This window comes from Phragmites australis, chromosome 14, assembly GCF_958298935.1.
Source record: "Phragmites australis chromosome 14, lpPhrAust1.1, whole genome shotgun sequence".
NCBI classification, from domain to species: domain Eukaryota; kingdom Viridiplantae; phylum Streptophyta; class Magnoliopsida; order Poales; family Poaceae; genus Phragmites; species Phragmites australis.
In genome coordinates, this window is record NC_084934.1 from 23,479,718 (window position 1) to 23,499,059 (window position 19,342).

General features: G+C 44.7%; 1 protein-coding gene across 1 annotated transcript; it reads right to left on the bottom strand.

The window, feature by feature from the left end:
• Positions 1–651: 651 nt before the first annotated feature.
• LOC133890113 (uncharacterized) lies at positions 652–3,028 on the bottom strand. The gene is made up of 2 exons (XM_062330557.1): positions 984–3,028; positions 652–893 (listed from the first exon to the last, which is right to left on the bottom strand). Exons 1-2 carry the CDS (start codon positions 2,645–2,647, stop codon positions 785–787), a joined length of 1,773 nt encoding a protein of 590 aa, XP_062186541.1. The 5' UTR covers positions 2,648–3,028; the 3' UTR covers positions 652–784.
• Positions 3,029–19,342: the final 16,314 nt, after the last annotated feature.

Sequence of the window (19,342 nt, forward strand, 5' to 3'; positions counted from 1 at the left end):
GGAACTGGCCGTGCCGATTCCACACCAATTACAGATTCACAGTATCTTCCAGGACCAGTCAGAGAATTTCATTGCCCTGCTTTGACTAGAGAGAGAGTAGAGTACATCTTCAGAACAACACCTGCAAGACCTGCATTCAGAACTCAGGATCCTCGCAGTGGAGCGAATCAGAGAAGACCGGATGCCGATAGATCCACAGCTCTACGTGCAATAAGTATCACATGGATGGACGGAGGTAAAGAAGACGGCGACTTATTGCGATTGCCAGAGGTTCAGCCCATCACAACTCGTCGGCAGGCACGTCGTACCTGCACTGTACCCACTCGTACTGCAAAGATCATAACGCGAAGGCGACCCTACCCTACTGCGCAATTGCGAAAGCTCAGATCGATTTGCCATTCTGCTGCTGAATGGTTTCCATTACTCTGGAGTCATGACCCACGCCGCCCTCCTTTGTGTCAAGGACGAATATGCCCAGGAGCAGGAAATCATCCCATGCACAGGGAAACGTTGTGATTTCTGATGCTGATGCACTCACTGTATGGATGGATCATGGATTCGTTCTTGAACGGACTTATACTTTTATTTGACAGAAATTAGTAATATACACGTGGAGGGAGAGTCCTCTCGGTCTCAGGAGTGACAAATCACTGATTATCACTGCTAAAGACATTGGAGTGATCCATTCTTTCATTCCTTCACAGTAACAAAAGATGAAAGGAACATATGTGTTAGCTAGAGGTACAGTACTAAGGAGTAGTAACAGCTAGTGCTTGTCCCAGGATTACAGGCTCCAAATGCCATGGAAAATGCTCCTGAGCTTGCTCCCGCCAAGCTTCTTCACGACCCGTTTGGCGTCCGGGACATTGGTCTCTGCAAGCTTCTCAAGATTCCTGCATTTAAACGGAGGCAAGAGATTCTGAGAATTCTAGTGAGAGGTGATGAACATTTGGTGATTAATGATTGATCGGTGTTGTTTCTACCTAACGTGCTCCGAGGACATGATCTTCCTCCGGCCGGAGCTGCTGTCTGCGAGATGCATCAGCGCCGAAAGCAAGAATCGCTTCGCCCCCGGCGAGGGTTTCTCCTCGTCGGGACTCAGCAGCTGCAGCACCTGCGCCACGTTGCGGTCCTCCTGGACGAAGCGCTTCCGGTTTCGGTGCACGGACACCATGGCGCAGAGCGCCTCCGCGGCCATCTCCCGCGCCTCGGGGGACTTGGCCGCCCGGAGGACGCTCACCAGCTCCAGCATGAACCCGGCGTTGCCCATCGCCTTCTTGGTCTCCTCCGACACGTGGCACAGGCGGTGCGCCGCCTTGAGGGCGCAGTGCTGAAGCGTGTTGTCGCCGTTGCGGAGGAGGAAGAGGACGCGGTAGACGAAACCGGCGGCGACGAGCCGGTCTATCGAGCCTGAGCACGAGAAGCAGAGCGAGTCAATGGCGCGGAGGGCGACCTCGCGCGCCTTTGAGGAGCTTGGGGAGCCCGGGTCGAGCGCGCGGACGAGGGACTCGACGGCGCCTTCTTGGATCACGGCCTCCCTGACGGAGCTGTCGCCGGTGGCCATTGCGGCCAGGAGCTCCATCGCATTGATTTGCGCCGCGTCGCCCGTGGCGCCCTGCAAGAGCGACATGAGCACCGTCACGGCCCCGGCGTCGGCCACCATGTACTTCCTGATCTCGTCGACGCCCGCGAGGCTCCTCAGCACCCGGCACGCCGCGCACACGAGCTGGCCACCGCTCGTCCGGTGGTCCGTGCAGACGTTGAGCAATGCCGTGACTCCACCGTGCGCAGCAACTGCCCACGCGTTGTCCGAGTTCTCGGTGAGCTTGCAGAGCACCCGCGCCGCCCGCTCCTTGGCCGCCGGGCCAGCGTCCGTGTTGAGGACCCGGATCACGGGCGCGATGACTCCGCCAATCACCAGGTCGCCCCTGTGCGCGTCGAAACCGGCGATCACCGAGACCGCCTCCAGGGCCTCTTCCTGGACGCACGCGTCGGGACACTCGAGCAGCGCGACGAGGACGCCGACGCCGTCGTCGACATCGGACGCGACGACGCGGACGCACTTCTCGTCGTCGCGTAGCACCTCGTTGAGCGCGGCCGCAGCCTCCCTCCGCATCTCCGCGCCGGCCACCCGGAGCCTGGCGAAGAGGTCGCGCACGTAGAACCGCACGTCATCGTGGTTCGCGCCGGGCGCCGGCCGCGGCACCACCAGCGCCCGCGCCCGCATCAGCGCCCCCGACGCGTACACCTCGTCCAGCCGCGACACGTGCGCGTCGAGTGCCGCGGCCAGGACGTCGAGGTCGCTGCGCAGCCGCAGCTTGCCGCCGCCGTAGTGCCTCCCCTGGCTCAGCGGCACCAGCTCCCGCGCCTCCCGGGCTGTCCCCGCCACGTCGCGCAGGAGTTCAGCGAACGCGTCGCACCTGTCCTCGCCGTTTTCGTCCGCGGTGACGGTGATGTCGGCAAGGCCGGCGTGGAGCCGGTTGAGCCTGTCCCTGATGAGTTGCCACTTGAGCGGGAAGAGTGATGCGGACAAGGAAGCGGAGACCAAAGAACTGACGGCGTCCAGGGCCGCCGCGAGCCTCCCCTGCTCACCCAGCTCCGCTTCTTGGCTTCCCGCCGCCGTCGCTTCCTCCCTTGCTTCACCCATCCTTCAGAGCTCACAGCCCAGCATCGCTGACATGCGCTGCGATTCTTGCTGCCCTGGTATTGAGCTGAGTAAGGAAGGGGGGAGAGAGGCGGAAGCAGCGGTGCGGGGTGTGTGATAACTGTAGCTGCGAGGTGGTGCTGAACTGGCGACGGACAGCTTTGGCGTCTTCAAGGTAGCAGTCGGCGGTGGGGGCGCAGCAGAAGCGCGCAACTGTTGATGCGTGCGCTCGGCTCGGATCTCTGGGGGAACACGACGACGAGGCCGTGGCCCTGGGGATCGGCGAGTTTTGGGGCGGAGGAGAAGCGCACGACGAGGGAATGGAATAGCGGCACAAGTGACCAAAGTCTGCCTTGGGGCGCGGCTACTGGCTGCGAGCTAGGATCGCGTGACACGCCCAAAATGCTACACGTACGAGTGGAGTTCCCCATCACGGGGCCACGGGCTATGGTGACGCGAAAAACCACTTATTATTTATGACAAATAAATTGAGATGTGACTTGTTTTATTTTGTGTGATGAGTGATTAATATTTGTGTGATTTTTATTGATTAGCATATGCTTGATTATATATGTAATATTGATTTTATCTAACTAAAGTTGAAAAGAATTGTAGTTTGTATTGGTGTCTCGGTGCAGGAAGCTTAAACTCATTGGATAATCCGGTGTGAGGTTTTTTGACCTCACCGAATAGTCCGATGTGTCAGAGATGTAAGCACTGGAGCTTTTCAGCGTAGAGTCAGAGAAAAATTCATTCACCGAAGGTCTGATGTGGGTGAGAGTGAGCACCAGACTAATTTTTCCATAGAAAGGTGCAAATATGAAAGTTTGGTACGGTAGCCTCACCGGATGGTCCGATGTGTGCACGAGTGATCAACGGAGGTTTCATTGGAAAAAGATTTTTAGAGACGTTGAAAAACTAAGTACTAGTGATGATGTACTCACCGGATGATCCGGTAATGTACGTATGAACACCAGAGAGTATCACCAGAGCCTTTTAGTTCTAAGGAAAATATTGAGGTGTTGACGAGATTGTCCAATGCTGGAATTTTATGATCACTGGACTAATTTTTCTAGAGAGGAATGTAAATCGGATTTCAGTGGAGTTGTACTCATCGGATGGTCCGGTGTTGCACTGATGTGAACACTGGACCATCCAGTGTTCACATTTTTGTTACATCTGAGTTTTTTCAATTTAATTTTGATTTGGACTAACAGGTGATGATGTTATATGGTTATGGAGATGCGTGTTTGGTGGTCTTATGGTGTGCAGGTGATGGATGCAACTTGGCAGTCGACGGCGAGTGATCGGAGCTAAGCAGGGTGCTTGGTGCCGGACAATCAAAAAGGCCAGACGGAGTCAAAGATGATCCTAGCGGTACACGTGGATGTCAAGCAAGGTAAGAGATGAAGACTGATAAAGGCAGCATGTTGATAAAGTCAAGCGAAGGGGATGTCGGTGCAAGTGACAAGGCGGCCTGAGGGATCGGGAGAGAGAGAGAGAGACTTACCGGCGGTCAAGATCGCAAGACGAAGGACACGCGTCAACATCGAAAGACTTGCTTGAGGTCAAAGCAAGCAGTTGTGAGTCACGCCATAAGAAACGTGGGAGTCGGTTTCCCGGTTTGGCCACAAAACCACGAGCAGATGGAGTGCATATGGTATCATCGCGAAGTTTGCGTCGAGGTGAAGCTAAATCGTGAAGGCGCCATGGTGTTCTGATGAATGGAGGAGAAAATGGACCAAAATACCTCTGGTGGTAGGTAAAAATGTACTACAAGAGATGGGTATTGAAACAATCAAGAAAACTTAGGGGTTAAGTTTCCTAGGCTATAAATAGAGGGGCTTGACTGGTTGGAAAGCCAAGCCCCTTAGTCATCCATATGAGAGCATTATGCTAGGGTTTTAGAGGAGAGGGAGAGGAGTGCTTAGCCTTTGTAATAGGTGAGAGTTTTGAGAGATAAATCTTTGTAATCCACCTAAAATAGAGCTGACCTCTTTGAGTAATGAAGTTTAAGTTTTTACATACACTTGAATTCCCCTCCTTCTAGTTTACTTCTATTAGTTCACTTGCAAGTTTGCAAGTTCTTGGTGTTTTGTTGTTGATTTTTATTTTTCTTTTTGAGCTGAAATTTTAACACCTTGAGAAGTTATTTTTCTTGATACTAGAGGCATAGAATTCACATACACATGCATATGTGATGGGGTCTTGAATTCACTTGTCTCTAGACCATTATCTTGGAGAGTTTACTTGTCTGGTGATCTCGTCTCTGTTTCGTTCATCTTCAAAGTTATGAGCTTTTAGGTACAAAGATATATGAAATGGTTTTGAATGGAACCTACGGTTCATATTCTATCCCTAGAGGCATATTACCTTAAAACTTTCTATCATGCTTTGTTTCTCTGAGTATTTTGCTTCCGCTCAAGGTTTGAGATATGTTGGGTGATTAAAAATAGGGGAAGACCATCTATTTCGTAAGAAATTATTGAGGCGCCTATTCACCCCCCCCCCCCACTCTAGTCACCACTTTCGGTTCTATAATTTATGCAAAGACGGCTCTTGTCGTGGATGGAGGTACAAAGACTAAGGAGAACCATGCTTGTCATGTCTTGCTTCTATCTCAAACATTTGAGCATGCTTTTAGGCGATTTTGTTTAGCTCTCGCTTTCATTGTGAAGAACACAAGATCACAATTTTGTATGTGGATTCGCACAGCCAAAACGCTGACATGCCCTTTGCCTTTATAATTGTCCCTGATGGGTGAATAGAGCTGTCCGAGAATATCTCAACAGTACAATAGCTTAACAGCTAGATTATAAGGATGGTTAGGATATACACGGTGTGGGAGAGATCATTGTGATCTTATCTACTCGTTTGATAGCCCCCCTCAATCACAACTTCCGTGAAACTAAGTTGAGATTGTATCTAAAATAATTGAATAGGTGAGTAAGCAAAGGTTTTGTCAACCTATCGACAATTTGATCATTTGATGTAATGAATCATACCTCTAGTGCCTTGCTAGCAACTCTTTTTCTGACAAAATGAAAATCCATTTTGATGTGTTTGGTTCAGGCATGGAAGGCATGGAAGACGGGATTGGCAGAGAGATATGTTGCTACAAGGTTATCACATCATAGCACTAGAGGGTGACCTTGATAAATCCCGAGCTCACCTAGCAAAGATTGAATCCACACCAATTCAATAGTGGCATTAGCAAGAGCCTTGTATTCTGACTCAAAGATCGATCGAGAGACTGTCACTTGCTTCTTGGAACTCCAAGAAATAAGATTGGGACCAACAAACACTGCAAATCCTTCAATGGATCTTCTGTGGTCAGAACGGCCAACCCAATTCGTGTCCAAGAAGGCGCTCACAAGTGTGGATGCATAATTGCACAGCTTCATGCCATCATCTCGTGTGAACTTCAGGTATTTCAAAATGCACTTGATATCACTCTAGTGTGCGTCGGTCAGTGACTGCATAAATTGACACACTTTATTGATGGAGAAAGAGATGTCAGGACATGTCACAGTAAGGTATTGCTGTGCCCTAACAGTACTCCTATAGTGAGTAGCTTCTTCTGAGGAAAATAGCTAACCACTTAATTTGGACAGGTTCTCTGAACTGAACATTTGGAGTAGATGCTAGCTTGCATAGAGTCATATTTGTCCTATGAAGTAGTTCAGTGATGTATTTTTGTTGTGACAGTAGAATGCCCCCTAAAATTGGGTGAACCTGAACACCAAGAAAGAAATGGAGGGCACCCAAGTCCTTGATAGCAAAATCATCACTGAGTTTTTTTTAGGGGAGGTAACAATAGAGGAAACCTATACTATGGAAAATATATATTTAAAAAGGAAAGAACTGTACAAGAGCAGAAAAAAGAACCAAAAGAAAGGGAAGCGTTCTGACTGTACAAGGAAACAACAAGACAAGAACATGAGCATAGAAGAACTAGCTACAAGAAAGAAATCCAGTCTAAAAACTCAGGCCTTTTATCTTCTTTAAATCTGTGGGATTGCAACCGGGATTCTTCCTTGAAGTTCTTTTGCCAAAGTTGGAAATTTTCCAGATTTTGTTCAAAGATGACTGCATTTCGTTGCTTCCAAAGTTGCCAGGTTCCAATAATAAAAACTTCCATAAAAAAGGAGGGGATGAAGTCTTCTTTGGCCTTTTCCATCATATCAAAGAAGGGTTTGGTAAAATCCCAATTAATGTCAATATGGTTCCAACATCTTCTGCTGAAGAGACAGTCAAAGAAAAGATGAAGAGCAGTTTCTTCAACTTGGAGTCTACACAGGACACAGTTGTAATCATCATTGAGTTGAGAGAGAAGCCAACTAGAAGCAGAAGTGGAGGAGCTCACAATGATCAGATCATCCACATATACTAGAACATACATGGTCATAACATGATCTCTGAAGATAAACAAAGAATTGTCAGCCTTGAAGGATATGAAGCCAGGCTCATGAAGTTTGGTACTCAATTTTGATAACTAGGCACAAGGAGCCTGTTTCAAACCATAAATGACCTTGTTAAGTTTGCACATATGTTGTGGGTGATTTGGACTTTCATAATCTAGAGGCTTCTATATATACACCTCTTCTCGCATATTACCATTCAGAAAAGCATTTTTAACATCAGTCTATCTTAAGCTCCACCCTCAAGAAACAGCCAAAGCAAATATCAATCTGATGGTAACTGGTTTAACTACAGGACTAAAAGTATCCTCGTAGTCTATTACATACCTGTGCCAAAAATCCTTGGCCACCAAGCGGGCTTTATACCTTTCAACAGAGCCATCGGCATTCTTCTTGATCTTAAATATCCAATTGCAGTCCACAATGCTCAAGCCTTTCCTTGGAGGTACTAGGCATCAAATCTTGTTTTGAATATGAGCATTAAACTCTTCTTGCATAGCCCTTTTCCATTTGGGATGCTTCATTGCTTCAATATGAGAAGATGTCTCAGTTTCAATTTCTGCAAGCACACTTTTTTTAGTGAAAAATCCCTTCATGCTTGGATCATACAGCATAGTACCATCATGAAATTGTTTGGGTCACACAATATTGCTTTGGACCTGGTATGTGGTCGTGTTGGCATACAAGTGGACTCTAAATCGTGATCCAAAAAATCAGGCTCTTGCTGAGGAATTTCTGATGCTGCTGATTTAGATACGACTAGTTCTCAAGAGGGGGCAACAAAGACCTGATGATTGTCCGACAACGGAGTGTTTGCACCATTCGGCTGCTCCAAATCATCAGCGACCTACTCCTATCCACAACAAAGGGATCTTCTCGGACCAGAATTAGCTCCATTAAGCAACAACAGGTGAATTCCTATTGTTTATTTGGTCAGTTGGAGTAGGTGCAAAGTTGGATGAAGGAACAGCGGGTACTGGCAAGAGCCAAGGGTTGTCAATGAGAAGATTATTTTCAGTGACAACACTAGAGTCTGTGGGTGGCTATGATGTGCGATCAGTGGCAAAAGGAAATACAAGTTCATCAAATACACATCTCTAGAGATGCAGATACATTTGGATCGAACATCACGACACTTGCATCCCTCATGAGCGTTACTGTACCCAATAAAAACACATCTTGTGGAGCGAAAAGAGAGTTTATTTGCATTGTAGGGACGCAAATTGGGTCAACATGAACATCCGAAGGTTTTAAGATGAGAGTAATTTGGTTGCTTGCCAAGAAGACATTGAAAGGGAGTAAAATTGTCAATCACGCGACTGGGCAATCTATTTATCAAATAGCAAGCAATGATGAAAGCTTCATCCCAATAATGTAATGGTAGGGAGGAATGAGCCAAGAGTGCTAGGCCAACTTCGACCATGTGTCAATGTTTTCGCTCAGCAGTACCGTTCTATTTGTGTGTATGTGGACAAGACATACAAGGATGAATTCCCATCCGTTGGAGACAGGTATTCAACTTTTGATATTCACCACCCTAGTCACTCTGAACATTCAAGATTTTCTTGTTAAGCAATCGCTCTACATGTGTTTGAAACTGAATAAATATCTTTCAACCTCAGATTTGTGTTTCAAGGGATAGATATAGATGAATTTGCTATGATCATCAATGAAACTCACATAGTATTGGTGGCCATTAGAGGATCTTATGGCTGGCTCCCAAACATCAGAATGAATCAATTCGAGTGGGGAAGAAAATTTATTATTTGAATATGAAAACAGAAGTTGATGGCTCGTGGCCATCTGACAGGCATTGCAAATAGAAGCTACACTATGACTTGATGAAACTAGAAGATTATTCTGCCTCGGCGCATGCTAAACAACAGCAGTTCTAAGGTGTCCTAGACAACAGTGCCACATCTCTGTAGTAGGTCTGGCCGTGTGTAGTGCTTCTCTCAACAATGTGGCACTAGAATCTGTAATTGGATAGAGCCCTCCTTTGCATCTACCATGGACTAGGATTCTCTTCGTTGTATTTTCCATAACAACAAAGAAATGAGGGTGAAACTCGAAGAATACATCATTATGTCAAGTGAAACGATGAACTGACAGAAGGTGTTTAGATGCCTCGGGCACATGAAGTATATTGGATAGTTTAAGGCTTTTTAGATGTGTGTGGAGAATAGATTGACCAACATGAGCAATGGACATACCTAATCTATCAGCTGTTTGGATCTAATCCTTGCCTGAGTACCTTTCCTTCATAGTGAGCTGATCCAAATCACTAGTGAGGTGATCAGTCACTCCTGCGTCGGAATACTAGTTGGAGTCGACGGTGTATGAAGGAGAGGCGGCGTACGTAACAACACGACTATTGTTGACATTGAAGGAGTGATCAAAGTGCTTATAGCACTTCCATGCCCTGTATCCTTCCTTGTGGCAAAGCTGGCACATTGGCCGACCAAAGCCAGAGCTAGAGTTGGAGTTGGAGTTGCCACTGTTATTTTTGCCCTTTTCTGAAAGTACATCTAGGCCCCTAAGTGGGTTTTGGTGATAATGACAAAACAATTAAAGAACTAGTAAGTTTTATGAAGTATGGACATGTGTAATTCAATCAAGTGAGAATTTAATGCATGGTGATCCCCCCAAAAAGGAAAAAGAAAAGTGGCTCATGGATCATATAGTTTTAAATTCATTTATCTTTTGAAATTGAGTTTAGGATACTGCACTATTAAGGGGGATACGAAATTTACTTGTTTGCGTAGAAACAATATTCAAAAGATCTAACAACCTATGAGAGACACCTCGAACACTACACCTGCATCTAGGTTAGCCCTTATGTTATAAAGATGTGCAAATACGGAGTGTTCGCATTTTTGCTGACAGTCCGTACTTTTGCGGAGTTTGGGTTAGCTAAGGGCATGCGGAAGGTTTGCACTTTTGCGGAGTCTCCACATTTTTACGGAGAGTCTGCATTCTGACAGTTGTAACGGCTAGTTTTTTAGAGTTTGGGTATAAATACCTAATCACTCCCCCCTTTAGTTGGTTGTTGCTTTACTTGAAAAGGTGAACAACTTTAGAGCCAAAAGCACTCTCCCCCACCTTGCTTAGCTTGAGATTTGCAAAGTTTTGGGAGTTGGATTGGGAGAGAGATCTAGTGCTAGAGAGAATAACTCTAATCTTTGAGCACTCATTTTCTTCGTCAAGCCGGTAATTTCGTGTTTGTTACTCTTGGTGATTCGTCCACATAGACGGCTAGGCATTGCCCGTCGAGCTCCTAATCTTGTGTGAGCCCCGGGACATTTGTTTTACCCCTACGAATTGAGTAAATAACCCTACCTTGATCTTTGTGACCGCTTGCGTGAGGAAAGGGTTGAAAAAGATTCGGCTCTTTGTGAGCTCCTCAACGGAGATGTAGGCACTTCTTTGTGGAGTGGTTGAACTTCGGTGAATAAATTCTTGTGTCTCACTTGTCAATCTCTTGTGATTTGTTACATAATCTTGTATCTGTTGATTCTTAGGGCTTCGACCCGATCTATCTCTTTGTAAGGTTTGAGCTGCAGGTATCTGGAGAAAAAGGTTGGAACACATCCTCTGGTGTTTGGTAGCTCGCGGACTTGATTCACGTTGTTGTTGAATAGGCACATTTTCGAGTTCTTCTAGAAATATCCGGAGTATCCGCATATTTCTGTGTAACCTCCGCATATTTGCGGAAAGTCCGTATTTTGCTGATCTACTGCGTTTTAGTTTGTAAAATTTTCAAATTTCGCCTATTCACCCCCCTCTAGGTGACATTAGATTCTTTTCACTTTCTCCCATCATGGTTGCCACCATCGTGACCATGGTGTCCTCGGCCACCACCAGATGATTTGTCACGGCCACCCTTGGATGCATATTGAACTGAGGGTGTGTTCTCCCCTTGCAGTGATCCATTGTGACTTGCAAGCCACATCTCGAAACTGAGAAGATGATTGTACACCTTGCTCAGTGTCATTGTGTCGGCTCTAGTGGTGACCGATGTTACAAGAGTGTCATATTCCTCACTCAGACCGGTGAGGAGGTAGGAGATGACCTCATTGTCTTGAACCAGCGCTCTTGTAGAGGCAAGCACATCGGCAAAACCTTTAACCTTGTTGTAGTACTCAATAGCTGACATGTCCATCTTCTTGAGATTTGCCATCTGCATATGGATCTGCATGATCCCCGTGATTGAGCAGAGTAGAGACGCTCAAGGGTAGCCCAGACCTCCTATGCTGTGGGAAGGAAGAGGACTTTCCCAAACACTTTGGTGGAGAGGGAGAACAGTAGTGCTTCGAGCACGTACTGATCCTGTTGCAGCCATTGTAGGTACGCTGGATTGGGTACCTAGGATGCTCCCTCTTCAGTGGTCGATGTCATCAACTCGCTGGGCTGACAGCCGTGCCATCAACCAAACTGAGGAGTTGCTGGCTGCTCAGAAACGGAAGGAACTACTCCTTCTGACACAGATAGTTGTCGCGAGTCAGCTTGATGCTAAGGAAGTGCGTGAGGCTTGGAGTCGGGATGGAACTCATGGTGAACGAAAAAGAGTTGGGCATGTTGATCCCATGATAGAGTTGGTGGAGTTGGCGGAAGACATTGTAGATCGGTTTAGGTCCTGATACCATGTGAAGAACATAGGATCACAATGGTGTATGCGGACTCGCACATCCAAAACGTTGTCGTGCCCTTTGCCTTGATAATCGTCCCTCATGGGTGAATAGAGCCGTCCGAGAATATCTCAACAGTACAACAGCCTAATAGCTAGAGTACAAGGATGATTAGGATATACACGGTGAGGGAGAGATTGATGTGATCTTATCTACTTGTTTAACATTCATGTGTTACCATCAAGGGCATTCAAGGTTGTTATCAAATTTCTTTGACTTTATCATATGCTTCAATTTTGAAAGTAGGATCGAATCATCCATGCTTCAATTTTGCTTCAAACCTGGACTCGAATAGATACTACACATAGCTTAATTAATCCGCCTAAATACAATTCTTAACCAATGTCCGTACGAGAAAGCACCAGTGAAAAATCTATAATATAACTCATTGTTAACAAGTATAAACTACTTGCCTACCGATTTGAAGTATATAAATCCGCAATATAACTCATTGTTAACAAGTATACCCCATTTGGCTCGGATTACTAGACGTTCAGCTTTTACATATAGGATAAAACATTTAGTGCTTCACTTTTGTAATAGATCACCCATATTTGTCGTATATCCATCGCTCCGGTAGCAATATGCAATCAATATGGCACTTAATAGAACATGTCACCTCTGAAAACCAAATCAAGTATATGCAAAACCAAAACCAGCATTCTAAATTGGATTAGATTAGAGGCAGGATAACATATGCCCGAAAGAACTACTAAAACCATTTCGAGGTTACTTCATTTCATTCCCCCTTACCAATTATTCTTGGCATTCTTGGTCATGTTTAAAATGCATAAATTTTATGAGAATCTGTGGAATATTACACGAAACAATTCAATTACCATTGGAATTGGGTTGAAAATCCTCTGTTCAAGTTGAACCTCAGAGAGTATTCTCATATCTGGTGCAGTAAAAAAGACCGAACCAACACGCTAGGTCATGAAAGAAAGAATAAAAGAAAGAAAGAAAAAGGAAAAGAAAAGAGAGTATTCAGATCACAAGATGCAACATACAGTAACCATCGATGGGTTGAATCATGTCAAAGCGATCATAGTCTCTGTCGAATCAATCCAGGCATCCAGCAGCGCAGCCTGCAGCCGAGAATCATGAAGCACTGACACCGAAGCATCATCCACACTCGACGCCATAGAACGCGCGCGACCGGACCGTGCATGCACGGGTGCACATTGCCTGTACGTGTGTTTGCATCCCTGTGCCATGTAGATTATTATTCTAGAACTACCGATCTCCTCATCACCTCGGAAAGAGTCCATTTAAGCTAGCCAGCCTTGTCCATTGGCGCCTCCTCCATGTGAGCCCTTGGTCTGGCCGCATGCACCTCGATGCCATGGGGGTAATGGTTGTCCCTGCGCTGTCGCTCACGAGAGCGGCTAACCTAACTTTAGCTGGTGTGGATGTGAAGGAATGAAGGGAAAGGAGATAGGAAGAGAGAAGGGAGCAGAGGAGAAGATGAATAAAGATCTGCATGGCAAGGATCACACTTGCACGCAAGAGGCTTGCCCTGATGACAAGAAAAGGGCGCTCGCTTTCCTCTTTCTGGAGATCTGCTGATCATACCTGGTCATGTGGCCGAGGCAAACCAGCTGCTAGCTCAGCTACCGGTTTATTACTGTGATCTGTGATGCATGCCGTGGTAAAGATGCAGAATGACAACATGCGATTTGTCCTTACTGACTGGCTTAGTGGCTACTGAAGGATAAAACATTCCATCAGGCAACAGAAATGAGAACGGTTTAGCATCATTTTGCCATGCTAGTATGCTACGTCCGTCCGTCCGATTCTTGTGGTTGGATTATGTGAGCCTATGCGTGCCGGGGCTCGGCACATGGCTGGAAACTGCATATAGATAGTAGGTGTCACTTGTGTATCGATAATGAAATCAATAAATATTTTGCATTTGCAGTTGGAGTGGCCACACGTATGCATGGAGGGAATCATGTTTGAGCTCGGCAGCATAAGAGACCATCTCCTCCATAGAAAAATCCCTCTCCTTTGATTCTTCAGAAGCCTCGGCTCTATATCCTCATAAACCATTGTTCCTTGGACAAAATTGGTACTAATACAGTCTCATGTCCAATGGAAAAGGTGTGATCTGGGCCCATGCATGATCGCTCCTCAAGATCATCATGGATAGTGGCTCACAAAGTGCCCCCAAAGCTTTGGTCCCATGGAAAGTGGTTGTGGGTGACCAAAGTACTTGTGCTACCAGTAAACTATAACCCATAGGATCGATGCAGTAGTAAAAGTTTCCCCATGGACAGAAAAGGCCCCACTTTCTTGAGAAGAAAAAAGTTTGTAATCCAACTATCTTTTGCTGCAATGTTTATGCATTGACTCAAATAATCACAGGAATTCTGGCCTGTGATTGTCAAACCTAGGGGCCTGATTCTCTAGGCGCATTGAGTGGCTCAATGCCTTGTTGTTGTCTGCATGCAAGAAATGCTTCTGGATGCAGTGCGATTAATACTGAAACAAAACATGATTACAAGGGACAAATCAAACTTGACATTTAGTGGCATATGATCCAATGTACTAGCACATAAATGATTAGGATGCGTTATTTGAGGAGTATAAAAGTAAAAGTGAAGGCATGTAATCCAAAGTAGATGCATCCAATCTTGTCCTTGCGCTGCTTTACCATCCAAGATCATGTGGTGTAGTTGCTTTTCTTGCTTTGGAGAGACAAGCCAATACATACAGAAAAGTAGGGTCAGCACTGCTGAAGTTTACCAGAACATTATTGGAAACCTTATGGAGAGTGTCTGGTAGCTACATTTAGTCAATTGAAAGCAATACACCACCAACCAGGAAAGTGCCTTGCATCCCTAAGTTGTCTTAAATTGTTATTGGCTTCGTGATGCAATGAAAAATGTATATATCATGTTCTTCTATCACAAACTTGCCGAGGTTTTACTGGTTTACTGAGGATGTCAGTTATTACTTGCAGTAGTGTTGGTTTACCACTGTAGTGCATAGAAATTCTTGTTCGCTCATCATTCTGGATCACGAAGCAGGATTGTATAACAATCCCAGATCCAGATTTTAACAAATCTAGGCAGTACTATTCTTGGAGCATTATAAATTGTACCGGATTTTTGGGATCCAAGGTGTGTTACAGTAGAATGTAGGCAGGAAAAAGTTTTAAATAACCTGTTGTTGGTCATTTTACCAACTCCTTCAATACTATATAGAGATTGATGTGTTCAATAAAGTGCTCGGGAATAAAAAAAAGTGGTATATTTGGTAGAAAAATGAGTAAGTTGTTATACTAAAACCACTTCACATGCTCGGCGTCAGTTCCGACACAAAACTGATTTAATATATGCATTCGATAAAGACAAATGGTCGAAGGTAAGAGCAATTATAGGGACTGGTGTATAAAGCATCCATTAAGACAGATTAAAGTAAAAATTGTCAAAAAAGGTTGCCTTCAAATGTCGTGATTCAGTTGCTTTTGCACACAAAAACAAAGCCAGACGCACACAAGACAAAAATGAAGTGTGCTTACATACACCAGCGTATCACAGATGAAACAGAGGCAAAAATACAAAATTAGATAGCATACACGACCATATTTACTGAAATAAACAATATATCATCGTATTTACAATTTTAGCATTCGTATTTAGCACCTCGTTTACCGAAAATTGACTTTCGATACACCGTACACCCAAAATATCATATTCGGCACACAGTGTGCCGAATATGGCACTGTAGCACCATATTCGGCACACGGTGTGCCGAAAATGGGATACATTAACCCCGGTTATGAACAGTACCGCGCATGAACAATACGTTTGAATTTCGCTTTCCCTCTTTTTTAAAATGGTGGTCTTCTGCTACTCCAAAAATTTTAAAACTTTTTTTACGTGTTCCATAATCCATGTGCAACCCATTTTAATTGGATTCACCGAAAAATCCTTTGTATATTTAAAACTAAAATTCTTCAAAAGAGACTACTTTTATAACTTGTAATAATTGTTAGTGTCTCAAATAAATTCTCAAAAATCTAGAAAAATTCACTAATATTCTTCTTATATGATGGACTAATTTCTAAAATTATTTCCAGTCCTAGTTTATATGATGAAAAAGTGAGTTCCTTTGTAATGCCCAGGAGATGAGAGGCGTGAGTGGGAGTGGAGTACCCGGGATATATACCACCCCTCTGTTGGTGTACATGAGCTTTTTTCTCGCTCCTACCCATAAGTCTCTAGCGCTTTTTAGTCTCTTTCTAGAGGCATTGCCCAGTGTGGATTTTACCATGACTCATATGATTTTGGTCCACGTGTGAGAGGCTTTGAGTCCTAGCGCTTTGACAGACCACGTATTCCCCATCGTGGTACTTGTCCTCAGTGTGTTGGTGTTGAGATGGATGCTCTTACTGTTTCAGCTTCAAGGCGAATGATCTAGTACTGGATTCTCATGAGTTTTTAACTAACCCCAGTACTGAGCTATCCACATTCTATTCTTCTTCTATGTAGGTGGTAGGTGGAGGTCTGGAGAATAAGTGGATCATTGACTCTGGTTGTTCGTGCCACATGACCGAAGATTTATCATGGTTCTCCAGCCTCATCCCGACAAAGCATCACGAGTACATCACTTTCGGGGATGATCGGAAAGGTAGAGTGAAGGATAAAGGAATGATACAGGTAAATGAGAGTTTTACTCTCAAATATGTGGGTTTGGTGAGCATCTAGGATACAACCTGCTTTCTGTATCTCAGTTGGTAGATGAGAACTTGGAAGTGCATTGCAAGTGCCATACTTCTCGAGTTCTTGATTCTTCTGGAGCTTTGATTTGCAAGATTTCTTGAGTTAGGAGAATTTTTAGAGCTGATTTTTCTGAAGTTTCTGGTTCTTCTCAGTGTTTACTTGCTCATCCTTCTTCTGAGCTTTGGATGTGGCATAGGAGATTATGACACATGTGCTTTGATTTGCTTACTTGTTTGAGCGCCCTATGTTCGATCCGAGGATTACCTAAGCTCAAGTTTGAGAAGAACCTTGTTTGTGCTCCTTGTCGGCATGGCAAGATGGTTGACACTCCTCACCCACCAGTCAATCTAGTGATGACTGAACGTCCTAAAGGAATTCTCCATATGGACACTATTGGTCCTTCTCAAATTCATTCGGTGAGTGAAAGTGGTATGTACTTATTATTGTTGATGATTATTCTCTCTACTCTTGGGTCTTCTTTCTTGTAAGCAAGGATGAAGTGTTCTCATACTTTCGGAGCGTAGCTTTAAGATTGTTCACTCAAGTGCATTGAAAGCAATTCACAGTGATAATAGCATCGAGTTCAAAAACTATCTCTTTGATGCTTTCTGCCTTGAACATGGCATTGAGCATCAATTTTTTGTCCCACACGTTTCTCAACAGAATGACGTGGTTGAAAGAAAGAACATGACTTTGGTGGAGATGGCTAGGATATTGCTCAATGAGCATATGACTCTTAGAAAGTTTTGGACTGAGCCTATTAGCACAGCACACTACATCTCAAATTGGATTTTCTTGCGCTCGATCTTGAATTTGAATTTTTATGAGTTGCGTTTTGGGAGGAAGCCAAAGGTTTCACATTTGACAGTTTTCGGTTGTCGGCGCTCTATCCTAAAGCTTGGCAATCTTGACAAGTTCGAGTCGTGCTTTTCTTGGGGTATTCTCTTCATAGTCATACTTACATTGTTTAAAATCTTAACACTAACACTATCATAAAATCCTATGATGTGACTTTTGATAAATCAACCCCTTCTGCTAGTTCTGTCTTTGAGTGTTCAGGTGATCAGGAGATGAGCAAGAGCATCTTTGTAGATGGTGATCTTCCAGCTCTTGGTGATGACGAGGATGATCCACTACTTCCCTCAACTACACCTGCTCCAGAGTTGGCTCATGTTTCTTCTACTTTAGGAGAGGGTCCTGTAACCTCTACTTTCACTTCAGCTGCTCTTGAGCCTGCACCAGCTGTGTTTGAGGGGGATGTTCTCTCAAGGCGTGAAGCCCCTCACCACATTCAGCAGCGACACCCTCCACAGACAATGATCAGTGACAATCTGCTTCTCATGCTCATTTTACTGATTATGCATTTGTTGCTTCCATTGAGCCTTATGATGTTGGACATGCTTTATCTGATTCAAATTGGGTCAATGCCATACATGAAAAGCTTGAAAATTTTAAGAGAAACCAAGTTTATGTCCTTGTATAGCCATCCCCTATTGTTCACACCATAAGTATAAAATGGGTTTTTAAAAACAAACAGGGAGATGGGTCTGTAGTGAGAAACAAGGTTAGATTAGTGGCTCAGGGTTTCACTTAAATTGAGGGGATAGACTTTGGAGAGACCTTTGCACCGGTAGCTAGGCTAGAATCTATTAGGATCCTCTTAGTATTTGTGGAATCTCAGGGTTTCAAGCTATATCAAATGGATGTCAACAATGCTTTCCTAAATAGTTTCATACAGAATGAGGTCTATGTCCAGCAACCCCCAAGCTTTAAGCACCCTAAGTACTCTCGAAGAGTATATAAGCTTCAGAAAGCTTTGTATGGGCTTAAGCAAGCACCTAGGGTTTGGTATGATAAGCTTAGGTCTTTCTTGTTAGAGCATGGGTATATCATGAGATCAGTTGATAAAACTTTATTCACTCTCACGCATGGAAAAGATTTCCTACTTGTTCAGATTTACGTAGATGATATCATTTTTTTGGCTCTTCTCATGCACTTGTGTCCAAGTTTGAAGAAACTATTGGCATGGAGTTTGAGATATCGATGATGGCTGAGCTCAACTTCTTCCTTGGACTTCAAATCAAGCAACACAAGTAGGGTACATTCGTCCACCAGACGAAGTACACCAAGCAGTTACTGAAGAATTTCGACATGAGCGACGTGAAGCCCTCGGTGACATCGATGGATACCTCGACTGTGCTTGATCCGGATGAAGATGGCGAAGTAGTGGACCAATGAGAGTTCAGGAGCATGATTGGCTCCCTCCTGTACCTGACGACGACAAGACCGGACATCCACTTCGCCAATCCTTTCACGGTTTTGAGACCCAACCATGAAACCCTCTGCACGTTTCTTAAAGCGTGACTCAGCACTTGCTTACACCTTAAGCAAGCACTCTGATATCGATACGTGTACTCTGTCTTGCAATCCTAACCGCTAGCAAGTCTCTCTCGCTCCTGATCCCTCGGGCTATCTTGTCACTTGCACCGGCATCCCTTTCGCTTGACTTTATCAACACACCGTCTTCATCCTCCGTTTCATGCTTTGTTTGACCTCCACATGTACAACTAGGATTACCCTTGACTTCGTCCGACCTCCTTGGTCGTCTGGCACTAAGCACACATTTAGTCCCGATCACCCATCATCGACCGTCAAATTGCATCTGTCACCTGCACACCATGAGACAAGCAAACACATTTCTCTAACTCCAAATAATCAAAATGCTCTAACCAAACTCAAGCAATCCAAAACTCGATAAACCAAATCAACAACATTGCCAATCACCCATACATATAAAAAAAGACATATTTCAACTTGGTTGCTTAATCTTCCCCTTGATGAGTGCATCGACAACACCTC